General features: G+C 49.7%; 1 protein-coding gene across 1 annotated transcript; it reads left to right on the forward strand.

Annotated features, from left to right (window-relative positions):
• Nucleotides 1-5,711: 5,711 nt before the first annotated feature.
• HOXB1 (homeobox B1) lies at nt 5,712-7,475 on the forward strand (the record flags this gene model as incomplete). Its single annotated transcript, XM_082010427.1, has 2 exons — nt 5,712-6,312; nt 7,073-7,475. The coding sequence occupies 2 exons, from the start codon at nt 5,712-5,714 to the stop codon at nt 7,396-7,398; spliced, it is 927 nt and encodes a 308-aa protein (XP_081866553.1). The 3' UTR covers nt 7,399-7,475.
• Nucleotides 7,476-18,300: the final 10,825 nt, after the last annotated feature.

Here is an 18,300-nt window from a genome sequence, read left to right on the forward strand (position 1 = left end):
TCGAAGCCCTGAAGGTGTTGAACCAACCCATTAGCGCCATAGGAAAGCTCAAGGCGGAAAACCCTCTGTGAAGGAAACGCGGGCGAGACAGCGAGGCAGGAGTTGAGCCCTCGACGTGCGGGATGGGAAGAGTTAACTTCTCTTGGGGAATCACCCCGACCTTCCCCCCGGTGCCGGAGCCCGGCTTTCCTGGAATATCGCTCCAGTGAGCGTTTTCTCAGCCGAGTTATAGTATCCTTTTCCAGAGCTTAACCGCATCCCAGTCCTCAATGTCTGGAGCTTGAGGAACGCTCCTAATGCCCCACTACCATCCAAGGAAGGAGCTGGCAGAGGTGACCTTCTGCTGGCACTTCCCGCATCCATCCCAGCTTTCCCGGTTAATTTTTCCCTCTTTATATACGTCGAAGGGGAAAACACATATTGCCGGGTTCGGAGAAACTAACTTAAGAATCACTGCAGTTTGGCCAGTGAACCTACCCCTCACCCCCAGCGGAATACTGTTTAAATTAACGCTAGCTGATATTAATAATGCTGACCTATTAATATCAGCAACATTGATGAAGTTGTTAATAAATTCATGCACTTATTAAAGGGCGGGTTTAGGTGGCGCTGGCCCACGCCGGGCCTACCAGGCGCTGGATCTGAAGGAAACTCGAAGGCCTTGGGACCCCTCGGGTTCAGCCCTGTACCCCCCCGGAGATGCCCGAGGCCGACCCTGAGTCCAGACCCAGCCGGGCTCGGGCAAGGGTCTGTCGGGGTCCCCGAGCTGTCCTGGGGGAAGGCAAGGACCTCCTGGAGAGGTCTCGGCCGGGACGAGGAGCCCACAGGATCTGCCCGCTACGAGAAAGAGCAGGGCAGCAGATACAGACCTCTCCACTCTCACCGGGTAGAAAGGCTTAAATGAACCTCATTAGAGAGAAGAGCCAGCTTACAGACACACCTCTGCCCTGGGCACCAGGCAGAAACTGCCGATGCGACTCGCAGGGAAACGGGACAGGTTCCTCGGTGCCATCGGGGGAGGAGTTTGATCTTTTGGCTCAAGGAGGAGGCGGGATTTGAGGGGTTTTTGCCACCCTGAAAAGGAAAAAAATCTCGAAAGAGGCATTTCTCCCCCAAATCTTCGACTCAAAGTGTTGTTCAGGAGGCCGAGAACACAAAATACGCCCCTCTCCCATCCCATCCGGGGGATGCTGGCCAGTTGAGGACCGGCCCGGCCCAGGGACCCTCACGACACCGAGCTGGAGCCGGTCCCAGTCCCACGGGCCGGCCAGTCCCCGCAGCGGCCCCGCCTGCTGCCCAGAGCAGCGGATAAAAATTATTATATCTTATCTTAATTGTCTCCTATTTATTCTGCAGCTCAGAGGTAGCCCGGTGCTTGTAACTCATGAAGAAGGTTCCTTCTGCATTTCTTTGGATTCCCAAACTCCGAAGCATTGTTTCCATCTATTATTTTATTTTATTTTCCCTCATCAGTTTTTAGCCCCAAATATAGTTTAGCAGGCTATGATCTAACCAAGACACATGCCAGGGCTATAAATTTCTCTGAAAATGTCTAGGGACCAGTCCTTTTTGGCGATAACGAAGTCCGCAGCCAAACCCGCACCCCCAGCATCAGCAGTGCTGCTTTATAAATCACCCCGCCAGGAGCCAGGAGTGACATTTCTTACGCACGACACAAACTTTCTCCACAGAGAGTTATATTTAACTCCAAAACGAAGCATCTGAAGACTCTGGTCACTCTGGAGCCTTTGGAAATGCCTCACTTCTCCTGTGTCGCCTGCAGAGAAAAGTCCCGGTCTGTCTCGGGAAGATTTCTTGCAAGAGGTGTTCCCACAAACCGCTCTCAGAAGGGCCCTATCCTGCATGTCGAGAGATGCTTGAAAGCAAAAAAAAAATCTCTTGGGAAAGGGGGAAATCTCCCCTCGCTTTCTCCCTCACCCAGGCTGCTGCAGCTCCGAGATTCGAGGAGCCGCTTTATGTTGCTAAAAGGGAGAAACTGTTCTCAAGAAAAGGGTTATTTTAACAAGATGTCTTCACCGGGTTGGAACAAAAGGCGTGGTTTTCCCTAAGGAGGGGGGCAAAAAGACTCTATCTTGCTAATTTAGTAGTGAGGGGGTGCGGGTGTGTTTCCACTCCGGGACAGCGAGCCGGTGAGCTGCCCCAGGTTTTGTCACACCAAGTCCCCCTGCCTCGGGGTGGACGGAGGGGCCGAGGGCCTTTGGTGGGCATGAGAGGTCCCCCGCCAGCCAGAGCTCCGCGGAAGAACCATGTTATTCTGCTGCTGGCCTCCTCCTTTCTTATCTGCTCATCACACAAGGCCTGGGGTTTAGGAGCGGTAGCTCCTGGAGTGCTCTGGGCCCGCCCGGGAGTGGGAAAGCGACTCTGCGCAGTGCTGCACGCCCGGCGCCGTGCAGCAAATCCGGACCCGCTGGCGAGGAAGAGACGTCCTCTTCCTCCCATCGACCAGCCGACCCTGCGCCTGGACAGCAGAGCTGCTTTTTCCAGGAATCAAAGAGCTAAAAAGTCTCCCCTCACCCTCTATCCTCATCCATCTCCAGATATTTTATTTTAATCCTGTTGAGTGAAAGACAGCAACATCCCTCCAGAAGATGCCCTCCGTGGTTCAGGGGGCAGGAATAATTACTGTGTCCCTCAATACATAAGCGAAAATCAAGTAATAAATATAATGAAATACTAAGTCGCTATTTGGGGGGTTTGTAGGACAGAGCTCGGATAATTTGAGGATCTCCACCTACACTTTGCCTTCGATTGCTTTCCCTCTCTCAAATCCCCGTAAAGGAGATTTTGAATAAATAAATGTGTAAGAGAGAGAAATAGGCTCACCCGGCGATTGGTTAACAATAATCTGATATTTCTTTCTCCTGCAGGTTCTGAAGGTCTGTATCGAGACTGGGTCTCATACCTTCTCCACGAGGGGAATTAAACCCAATCAGAATAAGAGCAGTAATTTGATATCGGATCCAGGGCAAGGGGCTGAGAAGGAAATTTGGAAAAGCGATTGCCAGTGTGCCTGCACGCACGTCGATGCTGTGGCTTTCGAAAATACTGCGCAGTCGTCACAAGCCATGAATTTTGGGGAAGACCATGTCACTTTGGGGAAGTAAAGCCGGGGACAGCGTGGGCTGAAGCGCAGCTACCCCGCTCGCCCTGGCAGCGCCCAGGGGAGCCTCGGGGGTGCCGGCCCCGGGCACCTTCCGTCCCCCGAAATCTGCCCGGCCTTTCGCTGCCAGAGCTCCCGCAGCAGGTAAGGAGTGAGCCCTGAGCAGGCTGCGGGGAGGAGCAGATGGCGAGCGGCCCCGCAGTGCCCGGGGGACAGGGGGGAGCGGGGAGGCAGCGGCCCCTTCCTGGCAGGGAATCATCTCCAACACCCCATCTGACACAAAGTTACTTCCACAGAGGGACAAAAACAAAAAAAAAAGGCTTTGCCAAAGTGACTTCAGCTCCGCACATCCCCTCCTCGGCTCTGCCTGCACTCCCATACACCCGCCTCGCCAGGATCTCCGCTCCCCCAGGCCGGGCTTGGGGAGGCTCACCGGGGCCGAAGACCGCACTGCACCCCCTGCTCGGCTCCGGGTGTTCGCTGCATTTCATGGCGAAAAGTTTGATCCCGTCCTATCCGATTTTTCCATCTGCCAAAGCAACTCTGTGCTCTCACCTCAGAACTGCCTCAGGACTAAACTACGGTTTAGCCCTCGCTGAGGGAAGATGTACAGCTAAACTTTTTCCTCCGCAACTCCACAGCGGTGAGCTCTCTCGGAGCTAATTCTGAAATTCCAGAAGACAGCTGTATTTTAATGACATAAAACATCCCCTTAATGTAACAGCGGAGTGGGATCACGGTGGAAAATTATCAAACAATACGAAACAATTGATTCGAGGACGAAATAAACATCTATCCTTTTCTTTTTTCATTTTACACCCATAAATCATCTGTTGTAAGCATCGTTTAAATAGAATACATTCAATTTAAACGCGAGTACAACATAATATAAAAAGCACTCCTGGAATCAAATTAGGAACCGATTTCTCTTGCAAGGGGAATGACGTGAGAGTTGCTTTGAATCTTTATAATGACTTTCGGTTGTTTTACGCAAAAAAGCAGGTAGTGAGTTTCAGAGAACATTTGTAACCTGAAAGATTTTCTTCTTGAATAGCTCAGCATCAGCAAAGTCGGCAGAATAAATGAATAAATAGGCACGCAGCTCTGGAAGTAGTTTTCTCCTTTTTATTGAAGGACGAGAGCTGTAATTGGCTAAAACTCACGTTTTCTCTTAGGGAGATTTAAGTAAGTGAGGAACGTTGATGCCATGGCTGCCTGTTTTGCAGTTTCTTAACAAATATTACCCCAACGTGTTGCATCATCCAAACCTACCAACTAAAAGACGTGTTTATGCCTTTCAAAGTGAACTTTTGGCCTAAGGGTGGGGGGAAAAAAAAAAGAGAGAGCACTCCTGGTTGTTCTCGGAGGCTGAATAACCAGTAAATATCCTGACAAGTAACAAATGACTGTGGGCGTCATATTGTTGGGTGCTCTTGTCTCCCTTCTGCTAACAAGTAAATAAATGTTGCCTACCTATGTTTCCATTCTCTGAGCAGTGGAGAAGTCAGTGTCTTTCCACCTACTCATCAGCTGGACTCCGCGAGGGGAAAGCTCCAGTCTGGCAACAGATTCGGGGAAAGATCAAACCAGTTTTGCCATGGAAAAGCAGAGCTTAATGTGCCAGAACTGTTAAAGCCTTTAAAACGTTTTCTGTTTTCAGTAGTAAATGTATAGGTGCATGGGCGGATGGATGGATAGGAAGATTCGTAGATAGACACACGGATCGGTTTTAGTCCCATTCCTCTAATTGCTAAGCTGGGCATGGTATTTCTCCAACAAAAGACGTTCTGTCTTCCTAACTTTATTTCACCGCCTCATTAGAATATTGATTTAATTACATTGCTTTTACCCACACTGGCCCTAGACACAAAGCCGGTGTGGCAAAATTAAAACACACGGAGCATATTTTTCTTAGGAGCTTTTATTAGACTGCTCAGCCCAGAAAACGCCGAAGAAGTTCAAGCCACTTTCTAGGCAGAAGTTTCGAAATCAAGACAAGAGCATCATTTTGTGCCTGGGGGGAAGAGTAGACAGCCCGTCCTACCTCTTTTCCCTCTGTCTTTCTTTTTCTCACATGCAGCTAGGGTTGGGGAAAACCTTTTTTTTTTAAGTTGGGGCAAGGGGAAGTTCTGCTGAAATTGGCTAATCGCGTAACTTGGGGACCTTTTTAGCACTTAAAACAGTCGTGGATCATTCCAATTCTTCCCCCAGCCGCACGCCCCCTCCACCTCCCCGCACCCCAACCTCCCTCCTCTCCTTTAAAGTCTTTGAGGAAAGATTTTTGACGTATTCGTGTTGTTATCAGATTGATGGGCAAGGTTTGATTGAAGCCCCTTTGTCATGCAAATGTCACGGCCTTGATGGATGAGCTCAGAGATGTGACAAACTTCAGGAGCCCCTCGCTCATTGGGCTAGGGGCGGACCCCGTGGCCACCTCCCCCGGCCCCCCCCACGGCCCCGCCGAGGGCTGCGGGGTTCGAGGGCCAGCGATGCATGGAAGGAAGTTTTACAGCTTTGACATACTATCTAAAGGTTGTAGGGCAGGCGGAATCCCCCCCAAAACAGGCTGACCCTCCTCCATCAGTGGCAGATGGACAATACTAGGATGAACTCCTTCTTAGAGTATGCAATTTGTAACCGTGGGACGGGCGCCTACCACCATTTAGAGCAAAGCTCCCCTTCCTTCCCTTCTTGCTCAGGTAGCCCCGCCAGTGACACTTTTAACGGAGACGGGCGCTTCGGCGTGGGCGGGAGCGCCCATCTCCCCCAGCAGAGCCCCGGCTACCATCCTGCCTCCTCCGGGCGTCCCATCCCCTTCGCGGGGGCCGCCCCAGCCGCCGGGTACCCAGCCCAAACCTGCAGCCCCAGCTACGGGCACCACCAGCTCTACCTCGGCCCGCAGGACGCGGATGGTGTGTACTTCCAAGCGGCCGGGTACTCCGCCAACGCGGGATCCAACCTCACCTCCGTAGCAGAGAGCTACTGCGGGGCGGTGGCGGCCGCTGGGCAGTACCAGCAACAACACCTTTACGGGCAGGAGCAACCCGGCTACTTGCCCGGCGTTTACAGCAATCTCTCGCCTTCCTTAAACGAGGACAAAGATCCTGCGTGCCCCTCCGAGCCGTGCCCCAACGCCAGCGCCACGCAGACCTTCGACTGGATGAAAGTGAAGAGGAACCCACCCAAGACAGGTGAGTTTGGGGGGCGCAGAGCTGGGCGAGGACGGTCCCCGTCCAGGGGAGGAGGGAGGCGGGGGGCAGCTCTCCAGCCCCGCAAGGAGAGCTTGCCTTCCCCGGGGCATGTACCCAAGGCAACTGGGCTTATCTTCCAGGGGAGCACGGATTTATTTTGCTTTGGGGTTGGGGTTTTTTTTGTGTGGGGTGGTTTGTGTTTTTTTTTTTTAAACACCAGCTCAGCGCTACGGAAAAGCCAGCTAGAGATTTTCCAGACACATCTGATGGAGGGTCCCTGAGTTCAGTTTCCCGCAGGCCCGATGCTATTTAAGACCAGCTCGGAACAGGAAAGGCTCCGGGCTTCCTGCTTCTTCCACAGTCGTGGCTTCCATCTCCCCTATTGTTCAACTTCCTTCTCCACAATCTTCCCCAAATCCCAGTCTTCCCTCCTCCCTCATCATCACCCTCGCCCTCCCCTTTCACTCCTTCCCACGCACGTTCAAGTCTCATGGCAGCTCGCAGGGGATGGGGGGGCAATGGTTGCGAGGGAGGGGGGCAGCTCTCAGGAGCGCGGGGTGGTCTGTCCCCCCAGGCTGTGTCCCTGGGCGGGGAAGCCGAGGGCAGCTGAGGAGCCGGGAGGGAGAACGAAGCTCCGGGCGGTGGAGGGACCAAGGAGAGGCGGGGAGCAGGGGAAAGCCCGCACCCACAGCCCCCTCCCCGTCTCAGGGGGGGAATTACTCTGGCTGCTCCTGCCCGGTTGGTGTTTGCTCGTTAACAGCTAAAGTGTCGGAGTACGGACTGCTGGGCCAGTCCAACGCCATCCGCACCAACTTCACCACCAAGCAGCTGACGGAGTTGGAGAAGGAGTTTCACTTCAACAAGTACCTCACCCGGGCCCGGAGGGTGGAGATCGCCGCTACCCTGGAGCTCAACGAAACCCAGGTCAAGATCTGGTTCCAGAACAGGCGGATGAAGCAGAAGAAGAGGGAGAAGGAAGGTCTCGCCCCGGCTGCTGCCTGCAGGTCTGCGAAGGACGCCAGTGAAGCCTCGGATCAGTCCAACTGCACCTCCCCCGAGGCCTCTCCCAGTTCGGTGTCTTCCTGAAACGCGTCCCCGCAGGGACCGGGGCTCAGCCCGGGGCTGCCCCGAGGGGAGCTGCTCCCTGCAGACCCCAGCAGACACACGCACACGAACATGCGCCTCCCACGCACAGCCCCGTCCGCACACAGGCGTGGAAGCAAGGCCATGCTGCCCTCTGAGCAGTCCCTTTGGCTCCGGCTGTCTCCACATGAGTGATACCAGTTCTCACGCTTACATTTCTCTCTCTTAATTTATAGACCCTCTGTAAAACACTGGACTCCAAAGGAGCAGCCGTGTCCTTGTATATCCCTAGCAATAGGCGTTTGTCTCAGGGACGTTTCTCCCTCCCCTGTAGGAACTGCACTTTCAACTACAGAAACTTTAAAACGAATTTAGTTTTCTCCAGTTTTAAAAATGTGCACACCGACTTTTGCCTGCAAGAATCCGACGTTTGATGTATTTTTCCTCCCCACGAGATTGTAAAAAAGTTTTGTGTGTGGTTTTATTTCCCTTTTATTTACTGTATGTATATCTTGGAATGAGGTCTGAGGCGCCCAAGATGCTAGAGGCCTCTGCAAAGACCCAAACAAACACCAAACAAAAAAATGCAACCCCTTCGCTACCGTTTTGCACTATTGCTGCTTTACAGGGTTTTCTACACGCTCGGCGACGCTGACTGTTACCGATCCTGGGGGAGGGAGGGTCGTGTAGCAGAGAAAACGAGATGAGGCGAAGGCTGACCTCGGGGTACTTTGGGCAACGGTCACTGTCGCGGGAGGTGCGAAGGTGGACGAGAACAAGGCTGCGGGGGGGCCGCGGGGCTTGGCTCCCCCAGGCACTGATGCACTGGCTGCTATTTATTGTACGGCTCGAGAGCCTGAAGTCTTGGAGCGAAGTAGCACGGTTCCTTGTACCTCCACCCTCTTAGGCTTATCGGAGTCCGATAGAAGCGTTATTTAACCATGGCTAAATTGTTTCCCTTCCTCACGAGAAACTTTAGGGTAGGACGAACTGAAAACTACGGCAACTTTTGTTAAAGATTGTTTTAAAGGGAAAAACGTCATCGAGAAAAACTATCGGTTTTCTTAATCGGAATCTCCTATTTCCCTTCCACTCCCTTCCCCGTGCTCTGTATCTCGAAATGAAACTACCTCAGTCTAATAAAGTTTACTTTTTCCACATGCAAGTCCTCTCGACTCTAAGAGAAATGGAAATCTCTCCCGTCCAGGGAAATGCGCCATATGGGGCAGGGGGAGCCCGGGCTCAGAGGAGGAGGAGGAGGAAGGAAAAGGTCTGCGACAGCTGCTAATGGTCCCAACAAAAACACCCGATCCTGCTTCCTACCGGTACCCGCCAACACGCCCCTTGTCATCGGCAGGATCGGGACCGGCACTCGCCTCCGCTTCGGGGGCGTGCAAAGCAAGTCGCCCAGAGGGGACCGGATAGAAACGCAGCGCTCTGCATGTGGAATTATTTCACAGTGCAACGAGACCTGATGAGAACAGAAAATCATCATCATCCTCCTCCTCAGTGTAAGCATCCCGGCACGGAAGCTGATCTGCGTTACTGAAGCAGCACCATTAGCTGGAACGGACTCGGGGTCTGGCGTGGGGGCAAAGCGGGTTTCTCATTCATAGAGAACAGTTCTGCGAGGTTGAGCTAACTCAAAACCAAAATGAAGCGTCCATTTGGCTTCCTCCCTTCAGCTTCCCAAGACGGCCCCTGAAAGTGTGTTTTCCACAGTATAAGTAACACACGAGACCAGTTCGCCCGGGGATGGAGCCCGTGGCACGGTGCGGCGGGCAGAGCCGTCCTGGGGCCGGGCGGGGAGGGAGAAGGCAGAGAGCCCGGGTATAGCTCTGACCTTTTTACCTCGAAACGCCTCTGGGATTTCTAAACAAGTAAACAGAGGGGCTGCCAGGAGAAACTATTGTTCTGGCTTCGTCAAATTTGCAAACCTTTTCGGTGGGGGCGTGAGTGGGGCGAGGAATAGACAAAGTACCTGCTGCAGCTGCGACCGAGCGCGGCCCCCTGCCCCGCAGCGCCGCTCGGGCCACGCCCGGCTCGCCTGGGGGTCCCTGGGCAACGGAGCATCGCTCTTACCCGGCGATACCATCTTCCCCATCTAATACACCTCTCTGACTCGGAAGAAAAGATTTCTGAGTGTCCAATTAGCTCAGAGATAAGGGGAGGAAAAAAAGGAGAGGGGAAAAGGTGAAAAGAGGGTTTTGTTACGCTAGCAGTTTGCAAAACATCAGGAGAGGAAAAAAACAAAAAAGCACAGGCAGCCAGATTGACTCTATAACCTGTTCGGTGGGAGTCAACCTATTTGTTGAACCGATGCGATTGGAGGTTTTGTTGAACCTGTGTGATTAAACCTGTCTCATCGACAGGGCGTTGCGCTTCAGAAAGCTCGTGGGTTTTCACTGAGACGATTTTGGCCCCCGGTTATGTCTCTGGGTCTTGCTCTGCCCCTGCGCCGCCTGGGAAAGGTCCGGAGCCCCGCTCGCTCCCAGGTGAGGCGGGCAGCGCCGGGCCGGCATCTCCCCAGAACCGGGGGGGCAGCGGAGAGGCCGGGACAAAAAGGAGGGTACTGGTGTGTCAGCGTGTCGGGCACAACAAAGGCTCCCAGCTCCCATTAGAAACTCAAAGGGAGTCTCCGGAAGAGTCGGCAGAGACGGTGCTGATGCGCCCTTACATATGTAACCCCCGCCGGGCTCCCCCCAGCCCCCTTGCCCCCCTCGCTGCCAAGCCGTGTTTCTCTAACAACGATCGCCTCACACAGCTAATCTCTTTTTCCCCTGCTCTCCCTCCAAGTTTCTCACGCTCCCTTTTGTCTCAAGAGCCCGAAACCCACTGCTGTGAAGCAGGAGCCGGCTGGAAAGGCCACGCCAGGACACTCGCGGCTGGGGGTCCCGCGGCTGGTAACAGATGCTCCTGTGAGGCGATGAGGGACACCCGTGTCTGCCCCACAGCTAGAGAAGCAGATAAAGGGTGAGCACTGGTACTTCAGGACCCACACAGGTACCGATGTATCTACAGGGGACACAAACGCATGCTCCTTACCACGGTACATCAGTGTAGATTAGACAGAAAGAGGCACACACGAGTCCCTGCAGACCTGCACGCAGAAATCCCTATCGAGACTTAGTCTTACTGCCATAGCTGGGCTTTATCACAAATATGAGGTCTACACATGCTCCTTTGTTTTATCTATAAACGATACACAACAACATGGCTATATATAATCCAGTATATTCCCATATCTCCATGTGTGCCTGTCTGTGGGTCCTTGGCATTTTTCATGAACAGGAAAATTAGCCAAGTCCCCCCTGTACACTCACACACAAAGCCATGTCTTAATGGAGATTTATTCTTTTAATATCCCAAAGGAAGAGGAAATTCCCAGTTAAAGTAATGTAACCGTGTCAATTATTAATGGCAGTCACCGTGTTGGAGCTGTTGTCCCTCTGCGGGAGGAGGGGACGGGGAAGAGATGCCAGAGTCCCTCTCCTCTGGCTTTGCTCCCAGAGCAGAGACCCAAGGAGCACACCCGGCGCTCTGGCCTGGCGTGGCAGCTACTCCAGGGCCATCTGTTCCTTACCCCTTGGTGTGAAATGTTTCTCCTCTTCCTAAAGCATTTGTTCTCACAATGTGAGACCCTTTTGATCTCGGAAGAGGACATTCTATTAAAAAATAATAATAATAATACCCTGAAGACTTCCTTACTTTCAACTCCACTTTGCCGGCTGCTATTAACTCTACTCCTGGAGCCTCTTTGCACTGAAGGTGTGAAGCATTCCTGGGGGTCTCTGTCTGAGGACAAAACCTCCCCCTGGGCGACTGTACTGTGGCTGGGTTGGGCTGTTGCCTGCCCCTAAAAGCCTTTGATGCCTTGAAGTGGAGGAGAAGAGGGGAGGAAGCCTTCTGGGTTTCTCCAAACTTGTTTCACACAGAAAAAAACCAGGGGCCACCCCTTCCCCAGCTCTGGGCAAAACAGGATGAGGGCAAGATATTTTCATCATGCAGTGAGCAAGTCAGTACTGAAACACAGTTTGATCCATCTTCTGCGAGCGGCACAAAGGCAGCAAGGTGCCGGTGCACCTGCTTACGCGCTAGCATTGCCAAGGAAGTTGATACACACTAAATCAGGAAAACCAGGAGGGATTTTGATGCCTGCTAAATCTTCTCAACATTTTGACATGAACACATCTTTAGGTGTCAGTAAAATTCCTGGAGAACTGGGCAAAAGACCTGCAGCTGCCCTCAGATCCCCACTGGGCAGGAGAGCTTGCATACCCACCAACCCTTCCCCATGCCCAGGGACTTCCACTGCCCCACATCTCTGGCAGCACAGCCACGCTAGATCCTGGGGCCTGGGCATATATGTGTTTATTTGGATTATATATATTTATAGACAGTGTATTTCACTTGCATTTGTACCAAATATACAGTATATTTATTTTTCAGGATTGATGCTGCATAGGTCACTTGGATTTAAGTCAGGGACCTCCGATCTGCTGTCTCATGTCCAAGCCCAGCTGTAACGCTCCCGGCTCATTACACTGAAAGGGCCACCCCACAGTGCCGTCCCCTTGTTCACCCCTGTGCCCCCCAGCCGTTCACTTCCACCAACACAGATATTTCAGCGCCGATCAGCTTCAGGGCTGGTTTAGCCTCTCAGGCAGGTGAAATGAGGTCTGGGGCAAAGGGCTTGGGTGGAAGGAACAATTGCAGAAGTGAGTGTACAAAATGTTTCCTTACTCTTCAGAGGCCTCACCTATCCTTTCAGTTTACACTGGTCTGACAGCTCCATTTCAGCCCCAGCCTTCACATGGACTTGTTCAATATTTACTCAGGCTGATGGGTTTGCTCAGAACTTGCCTCCATCAGCCTTGCTCTGTCGGGTTCCCTTCCCCTCGGGCCCAGGTTCACACAAAGTTCAGCCTGAAATGAATTCACCCAAAGATGGGCCCAGCTTGGCCTGAGGACCAGAGATGGGGTCAAGCCTGGGTCTCTGCATCCCAGCCAGCCCTCACGAAGGCCAGCACTCAGCACTCCCGGCCAGGAGGCTGCTTTGAAAAATTATTTGGGGTTAAAAAAGAAAAAGCGCTGGGCCAGGGAGGACACAGCAAGAAAGGCAGGAGCTGCTTTTCAGTGCAGAGAGCACAGGTCAGCCCTTCCGGGAGGGTGGATAGTTCATGGACGTTTACTCTGCCCGGGGGGCCTGTGTGACAAGGTACAATCCTGCAAACTCAGTACAACCATAAAAAATGCAGTAGGGGACTAAAAGGGAGATAGATAGATAGATATACATAAAAATGTTTTAATATAAATTCTAAAATGCACACATATATATTACATACTATATATTATAGAAATCTATATTTTTATATGCAAAAGTATATCCAAAGGCAAGGGATTAAAACCGAAAATGAGTGAAATTAAGGCTGATTTGTTTCTGCCTAAAGCCATGATAGGAGAGATGGCTTTAGGTAACAGCCATCTGAAAACTTCCTAAGCAACAATAACAAAAGACTTTTCTGAAAGCCTTTTGTCAGAAGAGCAAATAAAAATTTGATGCAAAACAGAAATATTGGAAAGGGGCTTATTGCAACACCCGTACGTGTTCCCATTAAAGAGAAAGAAGACAGAACCACATGGCAAATCCAACGTGGCTCCAAAGGAAATAACAGCTGGGTCGATACCCAGGGCAGCTCTGTGGGTGACCCTGTGATGTGGTTGAGGGAACAAGGGTTGTCTTGGAATGATCCCAGAGACCTGAGATATCTCAGGGATATGGTGGGAGCCGAGTCTGGCCCTGTCTGGGGCACTAGGTCTCTTGTAAAGGTGGGGTGACTTTTATTTTGAGCACCTGCTGTCTGTCTGGACATTTGGCAAAAAGCCCGTGAGAGTTTCCAGAGGGTTTTGGGGTCAGACCCAGGGGTAGGAGCTCCTACCTGAGAGCTGAAGGGTCCCAGGGAGGACAGGGTTTGTCCCAGAGCCCACAGCAAGAACATCTGTTTGAGGATCTACAGCCCTATGGAATATTTGCACCCTTGTAATACCTTGTCAGAGTATCTCTGAGAACAAGGGGAATATGAGGTCTATATTGTGAGTCTACAGCCCTTTCACACAGGATTGCCAAACAACCATGAGTGAGGTATCTCTTAAAATCAGACATGAGGAAGGTGAGCTCCCTTTTAGTGGACATAAAGCTAACCTGATGAGATTTAATGGATTTATTAATGGCTATAAAATTCTGGAGGTTATCGCAGTCCCTGTGGATTAAACAACCTGGTGAGGTGCAAAACACAAGCAATTTGGTTGCAGGAAAAAAAAAAGGGGGGGAGAGTGGGAAATTTCACACAATTCTGGTCTTTCCCCTGGGAATTAGTTCAGTGGAAATATTACTTCGTGGAAATCTTACCTCAGTCTGTCTTTATTTAATTTCTTCCTTCATTCATCAACTCTGCCTGAATAATTTTCTTTGCATTTCCCTCTCCCAGCTCAGAAGCGGGTACTTGGAGTTCCCTGTGTTTTTTTGTCCACATCTTCACAATCTTTTTGCTTGAGACAGCAAGGCACAGAGCTACACGTGGGGGGACAGCAAGAAAAGAGTGTTACCAGAAGGAAAACAACATGCTGCTTATTTCAAATAGTGAAGCTGGCACTGCAAAAAGACGGTAAAACAAACTGTTTCTTGTCTAAAAATAAAGCCTCTCTAACTTTTGCTAAGAGTTCACAGGGTCCCTGTTCTTGCCAAGCTAAAAGATCAAAACCACCAACAAAAAGCTTTTCCCAAAGAATATCCATAATTTAGGTAAGAACATTTTCCCTCAAACAAAAAAAGTGGCTTTTAACCTCGTTTATATTATTAATATGTCTTGGAGAAAGGAAGGAAACCTTTTTCTTTTAGTTACTACTACAAAATATTTCTCTGTATGAGTTACTCTGAACGTGATACACCTGAAAATATTGGCATCGCTGGCATGAAAAGCAGTACTTGAAATACAGTTCCCGATTTGAATCTCTTTTGCTTCAATCAGTGTGTCAAATGGCCACAGATTTACAGTGCGTTTCAGCATACCACACAGTGTGGAAACACTGAGCCTAACTCCTTTATTACAGAAAAGGATAACAAGAAAAATGCTTTCTTAATGACACTTCAATTGTGTTTGCTACGGAAGGATTTGAGATAGTTCACATTTAAATGCCGATTGACAGAGTGAAGAAAATAGAGCTCCTTCTAGCAGCTGAAGATTTTTTAAGGTGCTCATATTTCAATGGCAATGCTGAGTCTTCTTGATAAAACACTCCAGTGCGTGCAAATAAAATGTTTTTGGAGCAATGCTTCTAAACACAGAGCTCATCCAAAGGACAGGTTAGAGCTACTCTCAGCTTTGCTGCACTTTGCAGGAAACCCAGCAGAGGAGCCCGGTGAAGCAAGGGTTTCCCTCAGCGCTGGGGGGTGCCTCTCCTGCAGGCCCAGGGTGCCCCTGCTCAGCCCGGTCCCTACTGCCCGCCCCACAGGTACGAGGCACTTCCCCAGCAAATATCTGCTTCAGCTTAACCGAGACGATGGAAGGAAAGTGGAAGTCCTTTCCTTTGCCCACTTTGCATCACCGATATCCATTTCTTTTGTAGTTTCCAAAGCATAAATCATTTCCTCACTAGACTCTCACCAGTGATGCGGATGGGTTTACTGCCTTCCCAAATTTTTTCCTCAACCACTCTCCTCTGTAATGTATTATCCCCTCTGAGCTGAATGTCAAAAAAGTTATTTTTGTGCATTAGAAATTGTCCTGAATTATTCTTCAGTAAAAGATCAAAAGTCATGGCAGAACTTATCTCCCCTAATTATTTTTGGAGGTGATCTTGTAAAGAAAAAGAAGTTTATAAGAATCATTCTCTGCTTTCCTTTTGTCCATTTGCTCTGTGAAGGCTCTCTTCTCTTCATTATTAATGGATTTGGCGAAGCTTTTCCTGCCGTTTGGAGGAATATGCTAGCAAATGAAAGCTTCTTGTTGATGGATGAGGAGCTGGGCTTTAAATCAGTCCCTACTGATACAAATTATTTTAATATGCCCCTTCTATGATTTATTTCAAATTTATGAAGTAGTGAGCTATGTTGTAAGACTTGATTATGGAGGCTGGTTGCCTACAAAGTTATAAAGTCTTCTAGGGGAGCTTTTTTTGAATGGCTTATTACAAATTCAGTACATTCACAACCGTGTTGCCAAGGCTGTCTGTATCAAGGAAAAGTAAATCTTTTTTTCCCTTGACCCATACCCCGCCTCTCCTCCACACTGGAGAGGGAATTGATAGTGCCATGAAAATCAGCAGGCATTCTTTGTGTGTTTACTGTTGTTTCTGCTGCTCCATCAAAAAAACCCCACAAATAATACAATCCAAACACAAAATCTTTGTTTTTTTCCTCAAGATAAGAAGGGGAAGAAGGCAAGGAAAGACTGAGATAAGGTTTTGTGCTGCGCACACTGTTTCCCAGGAGGGTGAGGCTCTCGCTCTGCTAGGTGCTGTGAAGGGGACACACGTTCTGCTTTGGGCACCTTACAGTCAAAGGCCTCAGCAGTACCATGGCTGGCTGGGCTGTCTTAAGTGGCTTCTGCCCTTTGCTGTACCTCCAGAAGCTGGGACAGCTGGGAGGGAAGTGTCGTTCCTCAGGTATGCTGGGCCAAGCCCGTTCCTGAGGACACGACAGTCGAGTTGACCGATTCCCAGCTGAGCACACTGGTGCTGGCAGCGAGCGTGCAGCAAGTTTTGCTTGCAGGAAGGGTGGTCTGAGCAGTCCCTGAGGCCAGTTTGAGCGAAGTCCATTTGAAGAGCCAAGGAAGGCAGTTGGAGGTCAGCTGGCTGATGTGTACAGCGTGGACAGAGCCCAAGGGCAGGAATCCACAGCTTGCAGGTGGTGCCAAGCTTGTGAGTGTGATACCCTCTGCAGCCTTCCAGTGAGGTGTAGAAGAGGGTATTTATTAGGGGCCTGAATTTTTGCAATGGCTTTGACCTGCTGTGTTAAGCTTTGTCCAGTCATACATGGAATACACCAAGAGCCCTGTTTTAACCAGCCTGCACTTTTCTGTCATCATCAGCACTGGACATAAATCAATTGCACGGTCTTGGCTATGAAAGGTATGGCTGGAACCTCATCTGGCTTACTTAACTGTCTCTGTGCCAAGGCCTCAGTACCCTGCTGTGCTGGACTGTATTCCAGATGAAGCACATTATATTAACTGTCTTTCGTGGTCATCATCTCTCAATATGGAGAAACATTCATGGAAGCACAAGAAGAGGATACATGTCACTAATTCCTAAAACTCAATTCCTAAAATTGGGCTTGCACCAACTACTTGGACGTAAAAACTTAACACAGTGATCAGAGGTCAGCAGCATCAAGCTGAAACTGCTGGTGTTTCTGCCAGTAAATTCAGAGCTGTGTATCCCCCTGTAGTTTCCTCGTTCTTGTTCACTAAATGGAGAGCTTGTGAAAGGTACCAGTGAGAGGGCCTGGGAGAACAAGCCTTGTGTTTATTCATGAAGTGGGGAATGGCAGAGGAAGTTTCACCCTGCCAAGGCTCCTTCCCTTCCTGATCTCGAGGAATGGGAATCCCATGTCAGTAATTCACTTGATCGCCAGTCTGTGCTAGACAGTATCAATTGTAAAATTTTGCTTGTTTGTTCCTTTATTTTTTTACAGCAAAACTGCATTTCTGCTTGGCCTTAGATCTGCTGAACTCATTTTATATAACATCAAAGCAAGTTTATTCTCAATATCTACCACTCAGTGAAAATCAAGCAGTAGCATCAGCTTCCCCTACTTTCCTGTTCTCAGAGATGTCCAACAGTGCTAAATATCTACTTTTTGGCTAAATCTTCTTCTATGGTGTGGCCACAGTACTGCCCAAAACTGGGGTGGGGGGAAGCATTCCAAGCACATTTACTCACTAGCTTATTTAAAACATCAAAAACATGGAGGTTTTTTGCCTGTTCAGTTCCTGCAAGTCAAACCAGACATTGATGGTTGCAAAACTTCTCCTGATATTACTGCAAAAGGATTTTAATAAAAAATAACAGCACACATGCAAAGGCTCCCAGCAAGATAAAAATTCTCCTTGATCTGCTGATAGGAAGGAATCTATGAGAGTGGCAGATCAAAGGGAGAACAAAGGCCAAACCTTTGAATAACAAAAGCAGTTATGTCTCCTCCATCAGCCCTCAAAGTTCTATCTCCTTCCTATGTTCTTTGGGGCAAAAGATTTCCTACAGTAAATAATTTCCAGAAATTCAGTGTTTCAAGTAGCACAATAACGCAAGGAACCTGGGGAAAAGGAGTAGGATTGTTTTTCATAATGTTTCTTGGAGGCTCCACATCTTTCAATTTCTTATCAGTTTTGAAATACAAGGCATGAAGTCTCTAGCACCATTGGGACCAAAAGGTTATCAGCATGTAAATACCTGAGCTGGAAAGACATGTTTGAGAAAGAACAGATAACATTTTAAACATACTTATAGCCCGCATCCTTTCCAGCTTTTATCCCAATTTCACCTGAACTTTCACAAGCAAAGGTGTGCTTCTAATAACCGAGCAGATAAAAACAGGTTTATCTCAGATCGAGAGCAATAGAACCAGCACTGTGACCACCTCTGTTATTTACTTTTTGTTACAAAGCGACAGCCAGCTCTTTCTTCTAATAAAGAGTTTTCAAACATGAATCTGAGAATGTGAAACTACTGGCCAATGGTGACAGGGCAACCTGTGTAACAGAGGTTTTACTGTATCTCTGACAAACAAGGAAATTTAGGCAAAAGATGTGAATGTGGCTCTCTCTTTCCTGCACAGGGGCAAAATCAGAAAGAAAGCCCAGGATATCTAGTTCTCAGAAGTAACCACTAGACAAAGTCAATTCT

The sequence above is a fragment of the Phaethon aethereus genome, assembly GCF_964289735.1.
Source record: "Phaethon aethereus genome assembly, chromosome: 25".
Classification (NCBI taxonomy): domain Eukaryota; kingdom Metazoa; phylum Chordata; class Aves; order Phaethontiformes; family Phaethontidae; genus Phaethon; species Phaethon aethereus.